General features: G+C 35.6%; 1 protein-coding gene and 1 long non-coding RNA gene across 2 annotated transcripts; one reads left to right on the forward strand and one right to left on the reverse strand.

Moving 5' to 3' along the window:
* Positions 1–1,614: 1,614 nt before the first annotated feature.
* LOC134248204 (uncharacterized) lies at positions 1,615–22,153 on the reverse strand. Its single transcript, XM_062730623.1, has 10 exons — positions 21,929–22,153; positions 20,522–20,693; positions 18,927–19,072; positions 18,306–18,423; positions 17,367–17,425; positions 17,081–17,197; positions 5,013–5,099; positions 3,481–3,550; positions 2,883–2,969; positions 1,615–2,539 (listed from the first exon to the last, which is right to left on the reverse strand). Exons 1-10 carry the CDS (start codon positions 22,136–22,138, stop codon positions 2,478–2,480), a joined length of 1,128 nt encoding a protein of 375 aa, XP_062586607.1. The 5' UTR covers positions 22,139–22,153; the 3' UTR covers positions 1,615–2,477.
* LOC134248202 (uncharacterized) lies at positions 5,877–6,495 on the forward strand. Its single transcript, XR_009987995.1, has 2 exons — positions 5,877–6,003; positions 6,411–6,495. It is a non-coding gene; the product is annotated as an uncharacterized LOC134248202 (long non-coding RNA).
* Positions 22,154–22,647: the final 494 nt, after the last annotated feature.

Below are 22,647 nucleotides of genomic sequence, written 5' to 3' on the forward strand. Positions count from 1 at the left end.
TTTAGTAATCATGGCAACATCATTCATCGAAATCAAAAACCAATGCACAGAATTATGTATCGTAGTATAGTCTACTTGTGTGCCAAGTTCTATTGAAATTGAACTAAAACTGTAGGAGGAGTAGTATTTTGAAAGAATTTCACAGAAATTTCTATTTTTAGTAATCATGGCAACATCATTCATCGAAATCAAAAACCGATACACAGAATTATGTATCTTAGTGTAGTCCACTTGTGTGCCAAGTTTTATTGAAATCGGACCAAAACTGTAGGAGGAGTAGCATTTTGAAAGAATTTCTAAGAAAATTCTATTTTTACTAACTATGGCAACACTGTTCATCGAAATCAAAAACCGATACACAGAATTATGTATCTTAGTGTAGTCTACTTGTGTGCCAAGTTATATTGAAATCAGACCAAAACTGTAGGATGAGTAGCATTATGAAAAATTGTTTACAGACAGACGGACGGACGACCGACGCATTACTATCGCATAAGCTCTTCTGGTCTCTGACCAGTAGAGCTAAAAATCAGTCTTTTAAAGATCCGTTAGTCTTTAAAACAAGATAAATGCTCTGCTGGGCCTAGTTTTTTTTCTCTTCATATTTTACTCCTTATAGAAAGAAAATATCTAAGACGACATTTAAAAAACTAATTCTCCAAAACAACATTGAACAAAATTAAACAAAATCAACATATATTGTGATAATTAGATTTAAACAAACAGTCAATTTGCAACTGCCCAATGATAGACAAGTTTTCCGGAAACAGCAACTGTTTACAAAATTTTTTTTAAGTTTCCATTTCAAATCTTTTTGGATAAAATTACTCATTCTACATCTTTGTGACATTATTGAAGACCTTGATGTCTCAAAAGGAATAATTAAAATCAAACAACAGTGAGGGGTACCTGGGTATCACATCATGCCAACTATGGATGTACATTTTGTACATAAAATAAAACAAGAGGCGCAGGGGCCACAGCACTCACCTGAGCACATCGGGCTTGAATTTAAACCCCCCCCCCCCCCAGGTGTTCATCATTTGAACAAACTAGAATCTACACTATCTGAGGATGATTCCATATAAATAACAATAATCATAGCTTTGAAGTGCTTGAAAAGAAGATTTTAAAAGGTTTCCAGATATATCCCTATGTAAAACTTGGGTGGGCCATTTTGGCCCTACCCCAGCCCCAGGGGTCATGATTTGAACAAATTTGAATCTACACTACCTGAGGATGATTCCACATGAGTTTCATCTTTCCTGGCCCAGTGGTTCTTGAGAAGAAGATTTTTCCTATATATTCCTATGTAAAACTTGGGTCGGCCATTTTGGCTCCTTCCTTGCCACGGGGGTTATGATTTGAACAAACTTGAATCTACACTACCTGAGGATGATTCTACATAAGTTTCATCTTTCCTGGCCCAGTGGTTCTTGAGAAGAAGATTTTTTAAAAATGCCATTAATTTTTCTCTAATTCATAATTATCTCCCCTTGGAAAAAGGCGTGGCCCTTCATTTGAACAAACTTGATTCCCCTTTACCAAAGGATACTTTGTGCCAAGTTTGGTTGAAATTGGCCCAGTGGTTCTTGAGAAGAAGATGAAAATGTGAAAAGTTTACAACAAAGACGACGACAACGACTACAACGACGACAGACAACGGACAAATTTTGATCAGAAAAGCTCACTTGAGCCTTCGGCTCAGGTGAGCTAAATAGTTAATTAAAGGGCCATGCATTTGCTTTAGAATATATTTCCTTCTCCCATAAAGTGGAAAAAAAATGTTATACAGTAGTACTTTTTACAACATTATGGTTTTATTTTGTGTATTGTCTGCTTTACAGTGTAAATACATGTACATTACATAAGTGTTCTTATATTTGACAGAAAGTGCTTTCTAAACAAGTTTATTATATATAAATACACTTCTGATTGTTCTTATCAATACATAAATGTATACGAGTCTTAGACTTGGATTACAGAAAGTTGCTTTCTCTTGCAGAGGGGCTAAATAGAATACACAGCCAAATGTAATACATTTACAGTATCTGTTTTTAAGAGCTTCACTCTAAATTATAAATTGACCGGGGATAGTACACAAATAAGAGAGTAAAAATTTTTACAATATGGCCTTATATATTAAAACAAATACACATCAATAATTAGTTCAACAATATATATTCATTACAGTTCATAACAATGGTAACTGGTATATAAAAATACAAAGTACCACGCATAACAACGGTAAGTAAATTATGGCATTGCAAAAAGACCTACCAAGGTATTCACAAACAGTAAAATACAAAGTACCCAGAATACTAAGAATAGTGACTAAATAATGTTTTTTAAAAGAACCAGCCATGTTGACAAACAGTAAAATATGGCGTAGATTGTTAATTATGCTCTACATCTGCCCAGTAATCTCCACGTTATGGGTTTGTCTGAGACAGACATTAAGTACCCTGTCCAGCCTGTCAGCGATGTACTCTTCTACCCGTGAGAAGGCTGGTGTTTTCTGTCGCCAAAACATCAAAGGCTGTAAAGAACAAATACAAATGAATAAAGCAAAACAAATCCATTGGATCTAAATTAAAGACTGTCCTATCTACCTCAATGTTATTCTTTGAGTGTCAGTCCTACGTAATGTCAACCTGTCACTCAATCGTGAGGGTTGACTTTTATTGATCTCAACATAAATGTATGTTAGTACACAAAGTATAAACTACTAACTAGAACATCAGTCTTTCTCGATTTTATAGGTTAAAATACCCAAATTTACTTCATATTAAATTCATGCATTACGATAACTTTTTTAGTAGTAAATACACAATAAAATTGTACTCCGTACTCTGTCAAATTGAAAATGCATAGAAACTGACCTCTCTCTTTAAGCCCTTTCCCAAAATTTGTGTAGACAGTTTTTAGTTCTATCATAATTAATATCCACAGCAGTAAACCCAGTGTTCCTAAAGAAAAAAGAAATCATTTTGCATGTGATACCAACTGTCTTTCTGTATCTAAAAACAAAGAGAATTTTGTCATTTAAAGCCATATCTCTGGAGTACTTAACCATAGAAAAGATTAATGTAAAAATATTTATAAAAATTTGGTTGTTACACATCATTTGATTGGGTAAAAGATGTTATTCATTTCGTATAACATAAGTTGCCTACGTCACAATGAGTTATGTCAAAATCGTAATACTCCATTTGACATTGCTTTTAAAATTTGCTCAATTTAAACTTTTTTCTGGAGAAAAAATTGTTTCATTGTCTACACCAAAATTAAATTATAAGGAATGAAGCTAATTCAATTTCTGTTAATATACAGTACAAAATAACTTGGTGTTTAGTTTATGCATTTTCATATAAAGCGTAAAATGTCCCAAGTTATGTTATTTCATATAACATAAATTGAAATAAGCTTTATTCCTTGAATAGATTCTATTTATTAATAGATTGACAATGTTATAGTTACCTGCTACTAGGGTGGAGTAGACCAGGATTTCTCCTTTATCCGTGTCTTTTTCATCCAGTCTCTGATATTCCTGTAACAATTATAAAATATGTGGCTACTTTATCCACAATAAAAAGAAAATGCAATAAGCAACAAAAAATGGCCACTGACGACATAAGAGGATTGCCTGGACATTGGAAACTTGACTTTTCCATTTATGATTCCATTCTTCAACTTTGCAATTAATTTTCTTTCAAAATTATACCTATATCTTATTTTTAAAGAAAAAAATTCAAGGTATTAAATTAAAAAGACTATTCGTTTTAACTAGTGTTGGCAACAAGTACCCGGTTAACCGGTTAACCTTCGAACGATGCCAGTATCGGTTAGTAAAACTGCTATTCAGTTACTCGGATAAAAATACATTTTTCATAGTAAATACGTATAAATTTATTTTTGTAATTTGTAAATGTATATTGACTCATTTCCCTAATTTAATTATACCGTTAGGCTTGGTCTACTGGTTCAAAAATAGGATCGATTTGCTTTGATTAGTTTAATCATTTTAATTGATGACTTTAATTGCCAGGGGGTACACGTTTTGAAGACCTGGGTTATAATTACCTCATTTAGACCTGTGTCAGTCAGAGAAACATACTTTAAGTCTTTAAAATAACAAGATGCCGCCGCAAACATCTAAAGCGTGGGAATATTGTTAAAGAACGGCTGACTCGAAATCTGTCAGATGCAATTCAAGTGAATCGGAGTTGTCGTATACGGATGGAACTAAAAATATGCTAGATTACATAAGATTGAAAAATAATTCGATAACCAGTGACTTGCATGAAACTCAACAAATATAACCAGTAATTGCATTTAGTGTTACAAGGTATGTTAATTTTCCCCGATCGCGATATATATCTTCTTCAGGCGCCGATAAAATTATTTTCTTAAACAAAAACAAATTCCCCATTTCAAGTGACATTTAAAATCAAAATTCTTCGAAGATATTGTGTTTTGGAGTTTGTACTTGTAAATAAAGTCCATATATGTAAAATTTATCATTTATTTCTACCAATATGTAAAAGGATGAGATTAATAATAAATACGGATAACAAAATATCATCCGAGTAACCGGGTACTCGATCGGAAGATTAAGCGAGTAACCGGTTACTAAAAATTGTCCAATTTGCCAACACTAGTTTTAACAGATCAATTCCAAAAACAAAGGTATCTAATTGTAACTTAGTACAAGGAATTTTTGGTAGACAGAGTTATCTAACTTACATGGTTGATTTGGTAGACAGAGTTATCTAACTTATATGGATGATTTGGTAGACAGAGTTATCTAACTTACATGGATGATTGGTAGACAGAGTTATCTAACTTACATGATTTGGTAGACAGGTATCTAACTTACATGGATGATTTGGTAGACAGAGTTATCTAACTTACATGGATGATTGGTAGACAGAGTTATCTAACTTACATGATTTGGTAGACAGTTATCTAACTTACATGGATGATTTGGTAGACAGGGTTTTCTAACTTACATGAATGATTTGGTAGATGTAGTAGGTAGGCTTAGCCAGACCCAGGAAAGCAAAGACCCATGCTGCAGCCTTCCATTCTCTTCGTAACTATAAAAAAAAATTGTGAACTGGATAGACATTCATAAAGACACCCTAATTATTAGAAAGCTCAGACAGACTGCTTGTGCTTTCATTTATACTTACTTCCCAAACAATCAGATTAAAAATACTGAAGGGGCTATAATTTTGCTCCTTAAGGTAAAGATCCATACCACGTAAAATAACGTTATGTGACGTTAATCTCGTTTGTGACGTTATTACGTCAAACGCGCCCGACGCTTATTCTATCAAAAATGCCTGACGTCGATTTCACTTACCGTAAAAAAAAGGTACATTAATTTCCAAATAAAAGGCATAAATATACGATGTTCAGTTATTTTCCGGGATGCATGATCGAAGGAGAGTTTAAATTTAGATGATTCGTCAAACCGAAAGTACAACAAAGATGGCATGGAAGATTCATTGTCTCGAGTACAAGATAACTAAAAGACTTCGACAATCGGGTCGTTTTTTGTCTCTGTAAGTTGAAGAAATACAGAGTAACAAATAAATGGTTCTCTTGTCGAAAGTCATTATCGTTTGCTTACATGTTTGTACATAGGCTTAGTACATAACCATTTTCGAACCACGTACGGCTCTGAAAGTATTCAGGTACCTAACTACTTTGCTTCAATATTCCGATTTTTATATGTCGTTTTTCTCTTCTCGATTGTTTGAATTAAAATATCGTCCCCTGGGGATTGACTCAGGATTTTGAAAAAAAAAAATTATGGAAAACTTTTTTTTTACAATGTATATATTGTAATGTTACCACACTCGATTAATCCGGAAATCTTATGTCCATCTTTATTTACTTTCATTTTTGTTTGTATAACGGCATTTCCGGAAGTCTGCACGAGGTTCATGCACTCAAATTTATCAACGAAACTTCTTGTTATATAGTGGCAACCATGTAAGTTTTATAATTGAAATTGTCTGAATATTAGATTATTTTGTTTGCAGTTTACTACGCAATCATTTTATTGTGCATATCATAAGTATTTTTGTTTATGCTGTACTTGCAACTCGCAGTCGATGCTATTTTTAGATTTAAAATCCACAAGCTGTTAGAAAGTCAGTTTAAAGTTAAATTTAACAAAATTTTGTATGATATTTGAGTAGAACAAGTTGATAATGTGTTGCTTAACTATTGATGGTGTATAAGAATTACAGTAGAAGCTCAAATATAAGTTTTGAATGTCCGGATTAATTTGTTTAATGTTTACCTATGAATCTACATAAGTTTCTTGGAATTTTTTGATTTATATTACCTGAAGTTGTGAACCTACATGAATTATTTTTTATTTTTATTTTGTGTAGCTTTCACAGAATGTCTCACAAGAGAATGTATGAAGTCTGCTCCAGACCCTTGAAAGTTGAATTCTGAATAAATTTTATGAACCTTTGAGGCATTTTGTTAACTGAAACAAAACAGTGAAAGATGGCTTCTTCAGCTCGGACAACATCTTCCAGATCACGAGCAAGTACGGCTAAGTCGGACCTGTATCTACAACAAAAAATTAAAACACAAACTGCGGAAAAGAAACTTGAATATATCCATAAGGAAATCGAATTTGTATGCCAGAGGGCCAAAATAGAAGCTGATGCCCTGATCGAAAAAGCTAAAATTGAGACAAAGTTAATGCGAATAAAAGCAGATGAAGACTCGGAAGTCGCAGAAATTAGTATGAAGATTCTTGAGGAGGAGCTTTAAGATAATAGTCTCGATAACGAAAGTGAATATGGTGACTGGATTGCATCACACACGAAGCGTTATGTAGAAAACTCACACATAGAAGCAGATAGACTTTTGACACCAGAACCGGCTATACCTCCAATTAGAACGCCATTCGTTGGAACGAGACCTGAATTTCCGAACACGGTTACACCACCACCTTCCCCAACGACACCTGCTGCCCCACCAGACAGCATACTGAACCCTTGTGCTCGACTCTTTGTTCCTGAGAATTTTGTGTCACAATCAAGTGCGTGTGAGCCGAACAAGCAAGGCGGAATCAACCAGGCTCTTATGGATATGACAAACTTTTTGACCAAGAAAAGCTTCATATTGGAAAGAGTTAAACCATTCGTTGGCGACTCGGAGTCTTACGTAGCATGGAAATCTACATTCCAGGAAGTCATGAAGGAAATTGATGCATCCCCATCTATTGAACTGGACTTAATGATAAAAAATCTTGAAGGAAAACCATATGAGCAAGTGAAGAGCATAAAGAACTCAAATACCGGTGACTCTACTTTGGGAGTACAGAAAGCGTGGGAAAGATTGGATTCGTTTTACGGCAGCCCAGATCGTATTGCGAGAGCTTTGAAGAGAAAGTTAAGTGATGTTTTGGAGAAATTTGACTTCAACAACAGGCCTGACTACTTTTGTCTCTCAGACACACTGAATGAAATAAATGCTGTCAAAGACAATCCCAAGTACAGTAAGACATTGAGTTATTTTGACACATCAGATGGAGTCAAACCGGTGTTACTCAAACTTCCCATACATGTTCAGAACAAATGGCGTGACAAGGCAATACAATACAAGAAAAACAATGATGTAGTGTATCCCCCGTTTTGTGTGTTTTGTACTTTCGTCCAAGAAATGGCATATGTGATGAATGACCCAGGATTTGACTTTGAATTTAAACCGATTCACTTAGCACCGAAGACAAAATCGAACAAACAATTTCACAGACAGACTGTCACTTCCAACAAAACAGATGTGTTACAAGATGAGAGTCAGACAAAGATCCGTTGTGCTGTGCACAATTCCGCTCACTCCACGAGTGACTGCAATGCTTTCCGCACAAAGAGTATCGGTGAAAAGAGAGACATCTTAAGGAGACATGGTCAGTGTTTTAAGTGTTGTGATGGCAAACATTTGTCTAATGATTGCCGTGTGAAAGTGAAATGTGACACTTGTGGTAGCAGACATCATTGCACTGCCATGCATTTTGACACATCAAACAGACCCTCCCAGAATCATGGCGGGGAGAAACTAACCGGTGATAAACCAGCTTTTCATCGTCAGACGGCTGAGACGACCACACATTTAAACGCAGCTTGTACAGAAATTTGTGGGGATTTCAGAGGCAAATCATGTGCTAAGATTGTACTGGTCAGCATTCACCATAAGTACAGCGAACACCCACCGGTTAATGTGTACGCCATTCTTGACGAGCAGAGTAACAAGTCACTGGCAAAACCTGAACTTTTTGAAATGTTTGACCCAAACAGTACTTGTGAATCATACAAACTCTCTACTTGCAGTGGATCATCTTTAGTCAGTGGCAGACGCTCTCATGGCTTTGTGATTAACTCGATGGACAGACAAACTACTTTCAGTTTACCTACCTTAATTGAATGTAGTGCAATACCAAACAATCGTCACGAAATCCCAACTTGTGATGTAGCCATTCATCACCCTCATCTTGCTGAGATATCGAGCTTTATTCCACCTATGGACCATACGGCAAATATATCACTACTGATTGGCAGGGATCTCTTGGGCGCACATTATGTCCTTGACCAGATAAGAGGTGATCCTTCTCAACCATATGCTCAACGGCTACCATTAGGCTGGGTTGTCATAGGAGAAACGTGCTTGGATGGAATCCATACACCGAAATCTGTTGAAGTTATGAAAACCATGTGCTCGAATTCCGAACAACCATCTCAAGGCATCTGGATACCATGTGACCAAAAGATGCACATTACAGAATGTATTGAAAACCAGTCAGTGTTTAGAAGAACCACAACAGACAATCAACCATCATTGTCAGTTGAGGACCGCTTATTCTTGACTCAGATGGACAGTGATATGAAAAAGGACTCTTCAGGGCACTGGAGTGCTCCATTACCCTTTAAAAGGACACGACCTACTTTACCAAACAACCGAAAACAAGCTTTGGATCGAGCAGTCAGCCTTGACAAGAGTTTGATGAAGAACTCTACTAAGAAAACTCATTTTCTTGAATTCATGAGGAACCTTTTTGAAGCCGGCCACATCGAGTTGGCACCACAGCTTCCACCAAACACTGAATGCTGGTACTTACCTTTGTTTGGGGTCTACCACCCCCAGAAGAGAGACAAAATCCGTGGAGTTTTTGACTCTTCTGCGAAGTGCGACGGAGTATCACTCAACGATGTCCTTATGACTGGACCAGATTTAATGAACAATCTTATTGGTGTGTTGCTAAGATTTAGGAGAGAATCTGTAGCAATAGTTGCAGACATCGAACAGATGTTTTACAGTTTCTTGGTGGATATTGAACACAGACGTTACTTGAGATTCATTTGGCACAAAGACAATAACTTTGACGAACCTTTGGTTGACTACCAAATGAAAGTACATGTTTTTGGTAATAGTCCCTCCCCTGCGGTGGCGACCTATGGATTACGTCGTACGGCTGACGAAGCAGAGGAACAGTATGGCTCGGACATGAAGGAATTCGTGCATCGCAATTTCTACGTGGATGATGCTCTTTCCTCTCATTCATCTGCAGAGGAAGCAATTGACCTACTTAGGCGCACACAGAAGGCTTTGATGGAACATGGCTGCTTGCGACTACATAAGATAGCATCCAACTCTAGTGAGGTGTTAGCAGCCTTCAGTTCTCAGGATCTGGCAAAGGACCTAAAAAACACAGAACTCTGGGCAGATGACCTACCAACACAGAGAAGTTTAGGCATCTGTTGGAACCTTCAACATGACTACTTCACATTCAAAGTAAACATGGAGGAGAAACCATTCACAAGACGTGGCGTCCTTTCCTCCATCAACAGTCTCTTTGATCCACTTGGTTTTGTTGCGCCAGTGACGATTGCTGGAAAGGCTATTCTACGTGAAGCCATGACAAGTGGATTAGACTGGGATGAACCTTTGCCGCCTGACTTTCTCCAAAAGTGGACCATTTGGAAATCATCCTTGAAGGACTTAGAACATTTGCAGATTCCACGTACCTTTAGTGAGATGTCTGTTAGTAATGCAAATTACAAGGAATTACTGATATTCTCGGACGCTTCAACTATGGCCATTGCAGCTGTCGCGTTCCTTAGACAAGTTTCTGACACGGGAAAGGAACAGCTTGGGTTCATCATGGGGAAAGCTAAACTGGCACCTAAGCATGGTCACACTGTGCCGAGACTGGAATTGTGCGCGGCTGTCATGGCAACTGAACTATATGAACTTATCGCTGCAGAGATTGACACCAACCTTGACTCAGTTAGATTTTTTACAGACAGTAAAGTAGTTTTGGGCTACATAAGAAATGAAACCAAGCGTTTTTTCACCTATGTGGCCAATCGTGTTGAAAGAATACGCAAATCAAGTGAACCTAAAGACTGGAATTACATTCCGACAAAAATGAATACAGCAGACGAAGGCACGCGATCTGTAGCAGCAAAGGAGATGTAAGCCAGTCTCTGGTTGAATGGCCTGAGTGAACTTCTTGATAGCAGTGAAAATGAACATTATGACCTTGACATTGATTGCGATCCAGAGGTCAGATCATGTAAGACAGAATTACAGAGCATTTGTCGTCTAGGCTCCCATCGCTTTGAAAGGTTTTCCGATTGGCTGCGACTGACCAGAGCTATTTGCTTCATACAGAACATGATACGCAAGTGGAAACAGTCAAAATATGATGAAGATAAAGAACAAGAACCACTTACCTTGAAAGAAGCTGAACTTCTTATCATCCGTGAGATTCAGGATGAGAAATTTCCTGAAGAAATCGAAGCTCTCAAGGCAGGCAGAACAGTAAACAAGAGCAGTTCAATTTTTAATCTGGACCCATATTTGGACGAAGATGATTTACTTAGAGTGGGAGGCAGACTTCGTCACTCCAACTTGACCTCTCAAGAGAAGAATCCACTTATTGTTCCGAAAAAGAGCCACATTGCCAATTTGCTTGTGGACCACTTTCACAGAGAAGTGAAACATCAAGGACGCTTATTCACAGAAGGGGCAATAAGAAGCGCAGGGTTTTGGATAGTAGGATGTCGCCGTCTTGTGAACTCTCATATACAGAAGTGTGTATCATGTAGAAAGCTGCGAGGCAAACAACAACAACCAAAAATGGCTGACGTTTTTGAGGCTCATCTTCATCCGGCACCCCCCTTTACACATATTGGAGTGGATGTGTTTGGACCTTGGTCCATTGTTAACAGAAAGACACGAGGAGGTCAAGCTCAAGCTAAGAGATGGGCAGTGATTTTTACCTGTTTGGTCATTCGCGCAATCCACATCGAGGTAATTGAGGAATTAAGCACCTCTAGCTTCATCAACGCTTTACGTCGTCTTACAGCCCTTAGAGGTGAAGTGCGCACAATTTGCTCCGATCGTGGTACAAACTTTATTGGAGCCACTTCAGAAATGAACGTCAACATGATTGACATTGAAGATGCACCGCTAAAGGACTTCATGGAAAGGAGAGGAATTCAGTGGAAGTTTAACCCCCCACATGCCTCACACATGGGTGGGGCCTGGGAGCGGCTGATAGGCGTCTCGAGGAAGATTTTGGATTCTCTACTGACAGATCCAAAAGTGACAAGACTCTCTCATGAAGTATTAGTGACTTTGATGGCAGAGGTGTGCTCTATCGTCAATGCACGCCCTCTGAGTGGGGTCACATATGACCCAGACTTACCCTATCCTTTGTTCCCTGCAACATTACTCACCTTGAAAACAAGACACACGGTGGATTCTTTCGACCTGGAAGAGTTTTCAACAAAGGATTTGATGAAGGATCAGTGGCGCTGTGTTCAACAGCTTTCGAATTGTTTCTGGAAACGGTGGAACATGGAGTATCTGTCTTCATTCCAACAGCGGAAGAAATGGCAACAAGACGAAAGAAATCTTCAAGTCGGTGATGTCGTCCTTCTCCGTGACAAGACACTTCATCGCAATGACTGGCCAATGGGAATTGTCGAGAACACTTACCCTAGTGATGATGCGCGTGTCCGTAAAATAGAAGTTCGTATTGGCATGAACAGAAAGATTTTCAAACGCCCAGCGACAGAAGTTGTGCTTCTCGTACCAAACAAACAATAGTGTGAACGTGTCGTGAGAGGACATTTGATGGAAATGTTTGTGAAGCACAGTGTACTGTATCTTTTATTGTGTATTATTGTTATTTTGAATACTGATATTTGGTAGAGTTACCTAATTTTAGTTTGTTTAGTTTAAATATTGGTGATATTATCATATCAGACGGGGAGTGTAATGTTACCACACTCGATTAATCCGGAAATCTTATGTCCATCTTTATTTACTTTCATTTTTGTTTGTATAACGGCATTTCCGGAAGTCTGCACGAGGTTCATGCACTCAAATTTATCAACGAAACTTCTTGTTATATAGTGGCAACCATGTAAGTTTTATAATTGAAATTGTCTGAATATTAGATTATTTTGTTTGCAGTTTACTACGCAATCATTTTATTGTGCATATCATAAGTATTTTTGTTTATATGCTGTACTTGCAACTCGCAGTCGATGCTATTTTTAGATTTAAAATCCACAAGCTGTTAGAAAGTCAGTTTAAAGTTAAATTTAACAAAATTTTGTATGATATTTGAGTAGAACAAGTTGATAATGTGTTGCTTAACTATTGATGGTGTATAAGAATTACAGTAGAAGCTCAAATATAAGTTTTGAATGTCCGGATTAATTTGTTTAATGTTTACCTATGAATCTACATAAGTTTCTTGGAATTTTTTGATTTATATTACCTGAAGTTGTGAACCTACATGAATTATTTTTTATTTTTATTTTGTGTAGCTTTCACAGAATGTCTCACAAGAGAATGTATGAAGTCTGCTCCAGACCCTTGAAAGTTGAATTCTGAATAAATTTTATGAACCTTTGAGGCATTTTGTTAACTGAAACAAAACATATATCATACATAAAACAGTTACTGCACAAATATTAATGCTCTGTTATTTGGTATATCCTTGCACTGAAACATAAAATAATTATTGATAAAAAAAAACCCAGAATATTTCATTTAAGTAGGAAAGGACATTGATACATTGACAAAAAATTCCTTAATACACATAATATGTGACATATATGCTGAAAATTTGGAAAAATTTGTTTTAAAGCTAGTGCCCAATAATCTTTAGCTATCATTTGTAGTGCTTTGGGTATACAGTATAGTGTATTGCTGCACATGTCATTAGACTGACAGGTGTCCTGGGTTCGATTCTCTGGAAGTTGAAAAAATACAGAGTAACAAATAAATGGTTCTCTTTTGTCGAAAGTCATTATCGTTTGCTTATATACTTGTACATAGTACATAACCATTTTCGAACCTTTTGGGCCTCTTGTTATGTGTTTGCTAGAGCCAATTTCCAAACTGATGATAAAATTACATATTTCTCATCTACGGTATATACATTATGTATAATAAATGAGAAAAACATACGTCGAACAGACCAAGGGGTCTATATCAGATGGGGAATGGGGATATTTCTGTCTTCAAGCACCCGTGAATAGTATAGCAATAGATATCAGTCGCTAATAAGATAATGTGCAATTTTATGCATTACCATGATTACTGTAATGATAGTTAGACTTAAACCCACAAACAACAATATGACAGTAACAAAGAAGGGAATACATGTATAAGATGATAAATAGGAATGCCTATGAGATCATAGAGGGTGATATAAAAAGGAATAAGGAAAAGGATAAAATTTCAATCCAACATTTCACAAAATCAACTCTGTTAGTTAGGCCGAGTGCTTACAATGTCAAAGTTATACAATTTGGTTGTTCGTGCATGGTTTAATCATGCATTAATCATTAAAAACAAAGATAACCAGTTTCAGTTTAGATTTTATGGATTTATGTCAAGATTGTAGCTTTTTATTTGAATGAAAAATTATTAATACTGTCTCATAAAAGTTATGACAGTGTTTTTTTTTTTCAAAAACAAATCAATTTTCCAACATACAGAATTTATTGCATAATTACCTTGACCCTTTGATCACTTATCAATAAGGGTCTCCCTCGAGCCACAGAGAGTTGCTGTGTAATATTTCAATGCAAAGGCTTCTTGAAAGTGTTACAGACAGACAGAAAGACACACGGACAGATGCACAGACCTAAATTTAGTATCCCCACTTTCAGTGAAAGGGGAGACAATTATATAAGTTTTTTTTTTTTTTGTTGATGTTAAACTTGGTTTATCAAGATACTTGTTTAAAAAAAAATAGCATAACTTTCCCAGTGATTATTCAGTTCTTTCTTTTCCTACATAAATAGTTTTTGATATCATATTGAGCTTAATAATATTATACACCTACACATTTATCTATTTTAACATCAATATGCACTAAGCAACACAGTTCCAAAAAGCCGGATAATGTATTGGACCAGCATGCAAAACTTGTATCAAACCATTTTCCCCCAAATGAATGAAGAGTCCTTCCCAAACTTATGAGTTAGGACTTTGTGCTGTGTCATGTAGCATGATAAAAAGCTGGAGAAGAAAAAAATCTTTTTTTTAAATTTCATTATTAGAGTACAATTTTAAAGAAGTATAATTGAACTGCCTAAACTCCAATACAAGTCAAATTGAACCATCTTGGATGTCTTGATTAAATGTTTTTATTTTAGGCACAGAGCAACAGAAAAGAGTTTTTTTTTTAAAACTAGACCAAGTTCATAATGCATGTATTATTCCTCAGGTACTTTTAATATACAAGTATACATACAAATTAAATATTCAGTACCTATAACGATGTTCATCAGCTCAGACAATTTCAGGTTTGAGAATCTGTGTCAAAACTCATGGAACAAATGCTCACTGGATCCATATCAAAATATCACTTTAACATAGAACATTCTATTTACTCAGGGAGTTGTTGACTTTTAAAGCATCATACCAATGACTTTTCATACCAATTTTGCATAGATCAGTTTTTCCAAGGAGGGGTCCTGCCATCCAAGGTCACTTTTAGTAAAATTCACTGTTATCTTAGGACTTTCAGTAAGGCGGGATATTCTTGATGTTATGTATTTAGCCTCTAAAATTTACACAGCTTTCATTCATCGTTGAAATATATGTGGCCGGGATAGAAATTCAGGACATATAAGAAAGTAAGATTACCGGTAAGTTGTCTAATGATTGTCAACAATGATTAAAAGTACCTGATGTTATTAATTTTTTAACCAATGAAAATTTATTTGCCATTTGAAAGACACTAGTGCCGAGAATACTATGTCTTACTAAAAGTCCAAGGATCGCAGAGAATAATTGTACTGCTAGGTTAAGTATGTACATTTAATAATTCTGCAATGTCCATGGGAACACACACACTCACCACTACATCCGCCATGAAAATTTCAATCAAAAAGCATCCTATAGAAATTATACTATGGAAACAAGAAAAAAAATATAAGTGCTGACAAAAATTATTGTGTAAGGGTGATTTTGACAGCTCAGTCAGAGTACATAAAACAACTATTTTTTTATTGTTTGACTTGCTTATCCCTTTTAATTATGAACTCTTTCATATATTTACAAAACCTTATTGATTTTAAAAATACATAAATTACTTCACATTTTACCAATTAAATGACGTAGCTTTAGTAATGATGCATTCAATGCAATTCTAGTCATCAACTATGGAGCTTGAATTTATTAAACGAATTTGAGTTATGTACGGAAAACCTCGATTATTCAGTGCTAGAGTGTCCCTAGCTTAAGAAGGGGATCTCTGCCTTCCAAGGATATGATCGCCTGTAAGCACGGTGTTTTAAACAAACAAACATTACAAAGTAGAAACACTGAACATATTCATCTCCGCGTACATTAATTTGATCTATTTTATATGGTGTATGAATAAAAACATGATAAACAACGTTGAACCTTACTTGGACAGGTCCGAGCATTTCCTGAGATCAGAAACCAGACGTTAAAAAGATGTGGCAAACAAACCACTTATTTGTATCTATGAATAGCGAGAAATGTATTACATAGACACAAAAAGTAGTAAAACGTGCCACTTCTCTAAATTTTTAATCAACTAAATCGCATCCAAACTACCCATGTTTAACTGAAAGTATTTTCTTCTTTCACTTCCGTCACAACGTCACACGTGCGCATTAACGGTTTATAGAATATTCTGAAGATTGAACCCGATTACTATTATGCTTGTGAATCGTGAAAACGAATTTTTGGCCGTCTATGCATTAAATATTCAACTTATGATTTAAACCATACTTATTACAGTTCTATTATCGATAGTTTCAAATATCTAAAGCGATTTTTACACCCAAATCCTAAAAGTATAGATGTTAAAAAGATTTTTCAAATTATCATTTTTCAGCAAATTTGGTTTAAAAATGTGAAATTTTCTTGTTTGATGCCCGCTGCCCCACTTAATTTTTATGCCATATAAGGCAGAGAACATTGGAAAATAACGTGTTAATTTTAAAAAGAAATCTGTAGTCAGAATATCAAGCAGCAATTTATTTTTACTAGTAATGAACTTTATAATTTTGAGCTAAATATGTTTAATTCGCCCTAGAAAGTAATATTAGGTGGATCAGCAGATTAAAAAAAATAATTAAACATTTAAACAAGCATATTTTCTCTATGATTCATATGTTAAAAAAATTCTTTTGCTTTTAATTTTAGAAAGCTAGAATAAATATCTTAATTTCCGCATTTCCGTCATTTCACGAGACAATGTCTATTTTTAGTAACAATCCTATCAAAAGGAGGCCCGGTTGACCCCAAAATTTACACTGATCTGGAAAGGACAAATACTCAGTTAAGATTCTGAAAAGTTTCAACAAAATCTGTAGTTCCGTTATTTCTATAGGATGGTATGGATCTTTACCTTAAATTCAAATTGTTTCATTATCATTAAGCAAAATTAAAAAGAGAACATGATATATGCTAAAATTTACATATGAAGAGAGTGTATTCATTTCATATGATTCCTACTGATGGAAACCAGTTAACTTACAGTGAACCAACCAAAGATGTTCCACAACACGGAGTACGGCAGACCCACAGACAGCGCCACCTGCTGGAACACATCAAGTTTTGTTCCGTCTTTCAAAACCAAAATCACAAAACTTGCCTGCAAATTTAAGAAATGTGATTGAGTAAAATTCCTACATGTACATATAACATTTTGATTTTTTTAAAAAAAACATTTTAGACCTCTAAAATTTTTGATTTTTTTAAAATGATACATTTGTTAAAATTCATGAATAAGTTATAGCTATTTTTAGTCCCATCTCACTTACAGTCACTTGTATGTCAAACTTTAACATTGATGAGAAAATAGAGGCTTGTTTGTATAGATCTGAAAAAAAAATGTTATAAGTGGGAGATGCATAACATATATATATTTTATACAAAATTCACTGGTTATCAGATACGAGAAAAAGTGATAGAAAATGCTCACAAAAATTTCTTTTAATTCTCTAAGAAACATAAAATACCTACAAGAATTCTTCAAACTTCATCTTTAACGTCAATATTATATAGGGAAACTTAGTAAATCTCCAATAAATTTCCAGAAAATGCAAAAAAAAATGACCATGCATTTTCCAATTCCGTTTGATCAATTAACACGTAGTAATCTAGGCTTTTAACATGTATAACAACATATAATTTTCCTCAAAATATCTGTATGTATGCAACTATGCATGTATGTGGTAGAGTCACAGACCAAATTAAACTTGTTTAATATTTTATCCTGCAACTACCCCTTGCATTGACCTAATAAAGGTAACCTAATAAACCAAAGCTTTATCCGGTCACTGCCCTAATAAAGCCTCGTGCATGTATTCCGATGTTCTAAAAGCATTGTGACATCATGTATATTGCAATGTATACGCCATGGCGTCATTGTTCAACTGCAGAGATGTGCCTAAACCTGTCGAAAACAGCTAGTTTTTGGACGGTCAAATGAAAAGAAAATGTTGCAGGATAAACAAAATACATGATAACTGTCTTGAAATATAAGCGATATTTGGGCTCGGGTCGAAAACGTAAGAAGACTCGGCAAGCCTCGCCCTCTATCACGTTTTCTTACCCTCGCCCAAATATCGCTTATATCTCAAGACAGTAACCATGTATTTTATATAAACATGGATAAATAAATACTGTAATATTTCAATATGGCCATTGCTTTAGCTGTACCCTTTAAATTAACTGTAAATTGTGTTAATCAGACTTACGCTGAAGGTATTCCGATGCTCCGACGATTCTGAAAGTTAGATAACCAAAGTGTCTGGCTACTGACCAGGCCAGGACGATATTCGGGGGAGCCAGGACAATGGCTAGAATCATCCGCACCTGTGTCAGGCATAAACAGCTGATTATAAACAACACCAGAATACACAAAATAAAGAGGATATACTGCCACTTAGGTAATAGAATCTGTACTGTGTACTTATTTGGAGGTGGATTTTTAGTTATTGCATGCTTGGAGATTGCAATAATTGGTTGTCATCTGTTATATAATTTAAATATAAGAAACATTACAGGACTGACCCCTCTCTAATCAAATTGAATTTAGATGTTAGATCTGCTGGCATCAAACAACATCCCAAAGAGGGTTATGTCAGAGATCAAAGTCAGAACAACTCTCGAATAATTTGCTTCAACCATCAATGATTTTGCAGGAGACGATTTGATTGGTTAGATAGAATTTGATCTCTGATGTGACCCTCGATCTATGGGATGTTGTTAGATGTTACATGTAGTGTAGCTAGTATGCGAGCAGATATAGCATCTATTTTTAATTAGATCGGACCCTCTCTCTCTCAATGGACATCTATTTATAGACTACTCTTTACCAGTTTGAGTGTGCTCCGTCCGTCGACATTGACGATGTACTCCACGACACAGTACACCAGTACAACAAGAATAGCCAGTATCAGGACGTATAACTCGTACTTCTTCTCTCGCAGCAGGCCATGAAATACGTAAAATATACAGAACACTGAAAAAAAAAACACGTAAAATATACAGAACACTGAAAAATAAACACATTAAAACATACAGAACACTGAAAAATAAACACATAAAAATATACAGAACACTGAAAAATTAACACGTAAAATGTAGAGAACACTAAAAAATAAATACATAAAAATATACAGAACACTGAAAGAAGACTTAAAACATATACATAACATTAGATCAGAAATTAAAGAAGAAATACTGTAAAATCACTAAGTTTCATGGGGGGGGGGGGGTAATTTTCATTTTGTTTACTGGGTATGGAGAGACCTTCCAATTCATGACCTGACCTCAAAATATACTTGGGAAATGTCATATGCATATTGATTGATTGCAATTGCCATATTGTTTAATATATCGGTTAAAAATTTTTCACGCATATGAAGACACCATCCCTTTGCAGGTGGAGAGCTGCAAATTTTGTCCTATGCTCAGCACTTGTGGCCATTGAGCAGGGAGGGGTCTTTTTCGTGCCAGCACCTACTGCAACATGGGACCACAGTTTATACGGTCTCATCCGAAGGACCGTTCTCCACGTCCCACAGTGGGATTCCGACCCGCGACGTAAGGATTGACTCCTTACTTCGTGACTATAGAGCAAATGCTCTAACCACTGCGCCACGCGGGTGACCTTAAGAAATTATAATTACTTGACACTTCTCCAACCTAAAAATCAAATCCATACAAAACAATATTTCTTTCTCAAACCTCAAAAATTTGATCCCGTGAAAATATGTTATTTTACTGTATAAGGAGAATAAAAAAATTAGGAAATTATAAATAAAATATATTGACCTCAGTCTTACAAGAATCCCCCCCCCCCCCCCAAAAAAAAAAAATAATAAGTATATGTACTTATTTACAAAGAGTTTGCTATAGCATACAAGATTTTCAGACCATGAGTATGTAACATGTAAAATTTACAATGGTACATGTACCGGGTCAGTAAATGGGTGCATATGAACATCGGGGCTTGAATTTTTTATTTGATTTTTATCTGTACTGGACTTGAAAATTATATTGTTTTCATTATATACACTTTTAAGAATGACAAAAATACTTTTTAACTTCCTGATCAGAATAGTGCAGTATACACATTTAACTCTAAAACATTTAAAGCATAATAAATTATTTTCTCTTCACTTGAGAATGCAAAGTGCCAATTAAAAGCAGTGTACATGCATGTATTCCCTGAACAGAAACCTATGTTGTATCAGTGATTAAGATGAATCGAAGTACAAATTAAAACATGTCAAAGCTGGATAAGCATTAACATGTGACTTCTTACAAGCTCACAGTGACACATGACAGACTACAGATCATCATCCTTGACAGGTGCTAGTTAATGTCTCACACAGCTAAAAATCTATATCATAATAAAGAACAGGTACTTGTTGTGACAGACCAAGTCTTTAACAATATATATTACCTCCATTTATTATGAGAATCAGTGCGAATGTAAAATCAGAGCTGTCCGATTTGCCCTCGTCAATGACGGTGATGAAGCGATAGAGAGTCAGTCCCAGTGCTGTCACGATATTTACAAAACTGACCACCAGGAATACAGTCTCCTTGGCGTCCAATCCAGCGCAGGTTCTGGTCTAATTAAAAATAAGATAATCATTTATTTATTTGTCATGGCAAATGATAAATGCTTGATGGAGGATTTATATTAAGGAGGTTACACAAGAATTATCAAACTCACAGTAAATGAAATGTATCATCTGCTGAGATAATATTTTCTTTAATCATTACTGTAACAGCTATATAATAACCATAAATCCATGGAATTTAGATGCATTTATGTTCAAAAACATTACTGGCTATTGCACATAATATGATTGATTGATTGTATATTGTTTAAATTCTCTCGAGAGAATTTTTCACTTCTCAAAAAATTGGGAAGTGAATTTCGCCTGTGGGTGGAGAGCTGCAAATTTTCTCCTATACTCAGCACTAAGCACTACTGAGCAGGGAGGGATCTTTTCTGTGCCAGCACCTACAGCGACACATGACATCTGCTTATACAGTCTCTTCCGAAGAACTGGTCTCCAAATCCCACAGTGGGATTCGAACCACTGACGTAATTAAGGATCAAATCCTTACTTTGCGACTCTAGAGCAGACGGTCTAACCACTGTGCCACGTGGGCAACTGCACATAATATGCTATATGTATGTACAATAAAACACAGTTATATATATAGCAAACACGAACTGACACTTACAAAGTGAATTTCATTCCCCATGACTTCATAATTAATACAATAAAGCAAAATGGTTTGTCCCTTGTACTTCGCTGAAAGTGTGTTTTAATTCATACTTTTTAAAAAAAATATTATTACTCCAAATATAAATCTTTTACCAAGGAAATAAGAAAATATGCAGTTTGCTTAATGTCTTCTAAACCAGTTTGTATGTGACGTTACTGACGTACAAGTCTGACTGAACATTCTCTTCAAGGTGTATACGTACTTATGTCACAAGAGTCGGCAGTTTTATCAATAAACTAGAAATAAAGTCAAAATCATTAAAAACCTATTTTTAACTTTATTTCTAGTTTATTGATAAAACTGCCGACTCCTGTGACATCTGCAACCCAGTTCCTTGTTTGATTATCGATTATATACTATAGTAACCGGTCATAATCAGTCAGTTTTTGTATTTCCAGTTCATTTTTTTAATGTTGGACAAAATAACTAAAGTCTAAACATTGTACATCTTTATGATCTTTCCTATCACGTGTTTACAACTGATTCAGAGGCCTTGTGACGAGGTAAACACTCCTACCTTTAGATCATCGTAATTAATTAATCTACCTGTCTAGATTTCATTTACCTGACCCAGAGGAGTGGCGATCGCTGGCTTGGGGGCATCCTTGATTCCATACTTTCGAGTATTCCGTCGATTCTTCGACGTTATTGTCGCTTGACATGATTGTTTTCTTACATTTTCCTGACTAAAGTGAAAGTAGAGTTCCCACCATATTGGGAAATCATGTGACCAAAACAATCCCGATTTCCGGAACGGAAATGACCGAGAACACATACACTCGGAACGTCTCTAGTGACACATTTCCCGCCAGAGTTCAAAGGTATGACAGAGGCAGATCTGACATGAGATGCTGAGATTAGGTGATTTTTAGTAATTTACTCCAATTTTATATTATTTTATACAGTTATGTCATGTTTTTACTGAACTTGTGATGAAGACGTTCCTTTCTCATCTCATTAACCCACTCTCCCGCTTATGGAAGGGAATTACCGCCAAAAGTCTATGTATCTTGCTTTTATTCTTATTCTGCCTACTTCTTTATGCTTTGTTATTGTTGTAATTATATGTCACTTTATTGTTTTCATATTCGTCTTTATTACATTTCACTTTGACTTTTATCCTTCTTCATTTTCCCCTTACTTCTATGTTGCTTTATTCTTGTAAATTCATTTTACTTTCTTTTAAATTGGTACAGTTTCTGAAATGATTATCTCTATTACGAACGTGAATTCAATCACACAAAGAATGAAGCATATTCAATGAAGACGAATACAGTTGTCAAA

Source organism: Saccostrea cucullata, unplaced genomic scaffold (assembly GCF_032062105.1).
Source record: "Saccostrea cucullata isolate Sc308-1 unplaced genomic scaffold, CSIRO_AGI_Scuc_v1 ctg7134, whole genome shotgun sequence".
Lineage (NCBI taxonomy): Eukaryota > Metazoa > Mollusca > Bivalvia > Ostreida > Ostreidae > Saccostrea > Saccostrea cuccullata.

Coding starts and splice junctions, on each gene's coding strand:
- LOC134248204 (XM_062730623.1), bottom strand. CDS start 22,138: ATGTGTTCTCGGTCATTTCCGTTCCGGAAATCGGGATTGTTTTGGTCA. Junction 20,694..21,928: donor TCGCCACTCCTCTGGGTCAG/GTAAATGAAATC, acceptor ATTTTTAATTAG/ACCAGAACCTGCGCTGGATT. Junction 17,198..17,366: donor AGTTTGACATACAAGTGACT/GTAAGTGAGATG, acceptor TTAAATTTGCAG/GCAAGTTTTGTGATTTTGGT.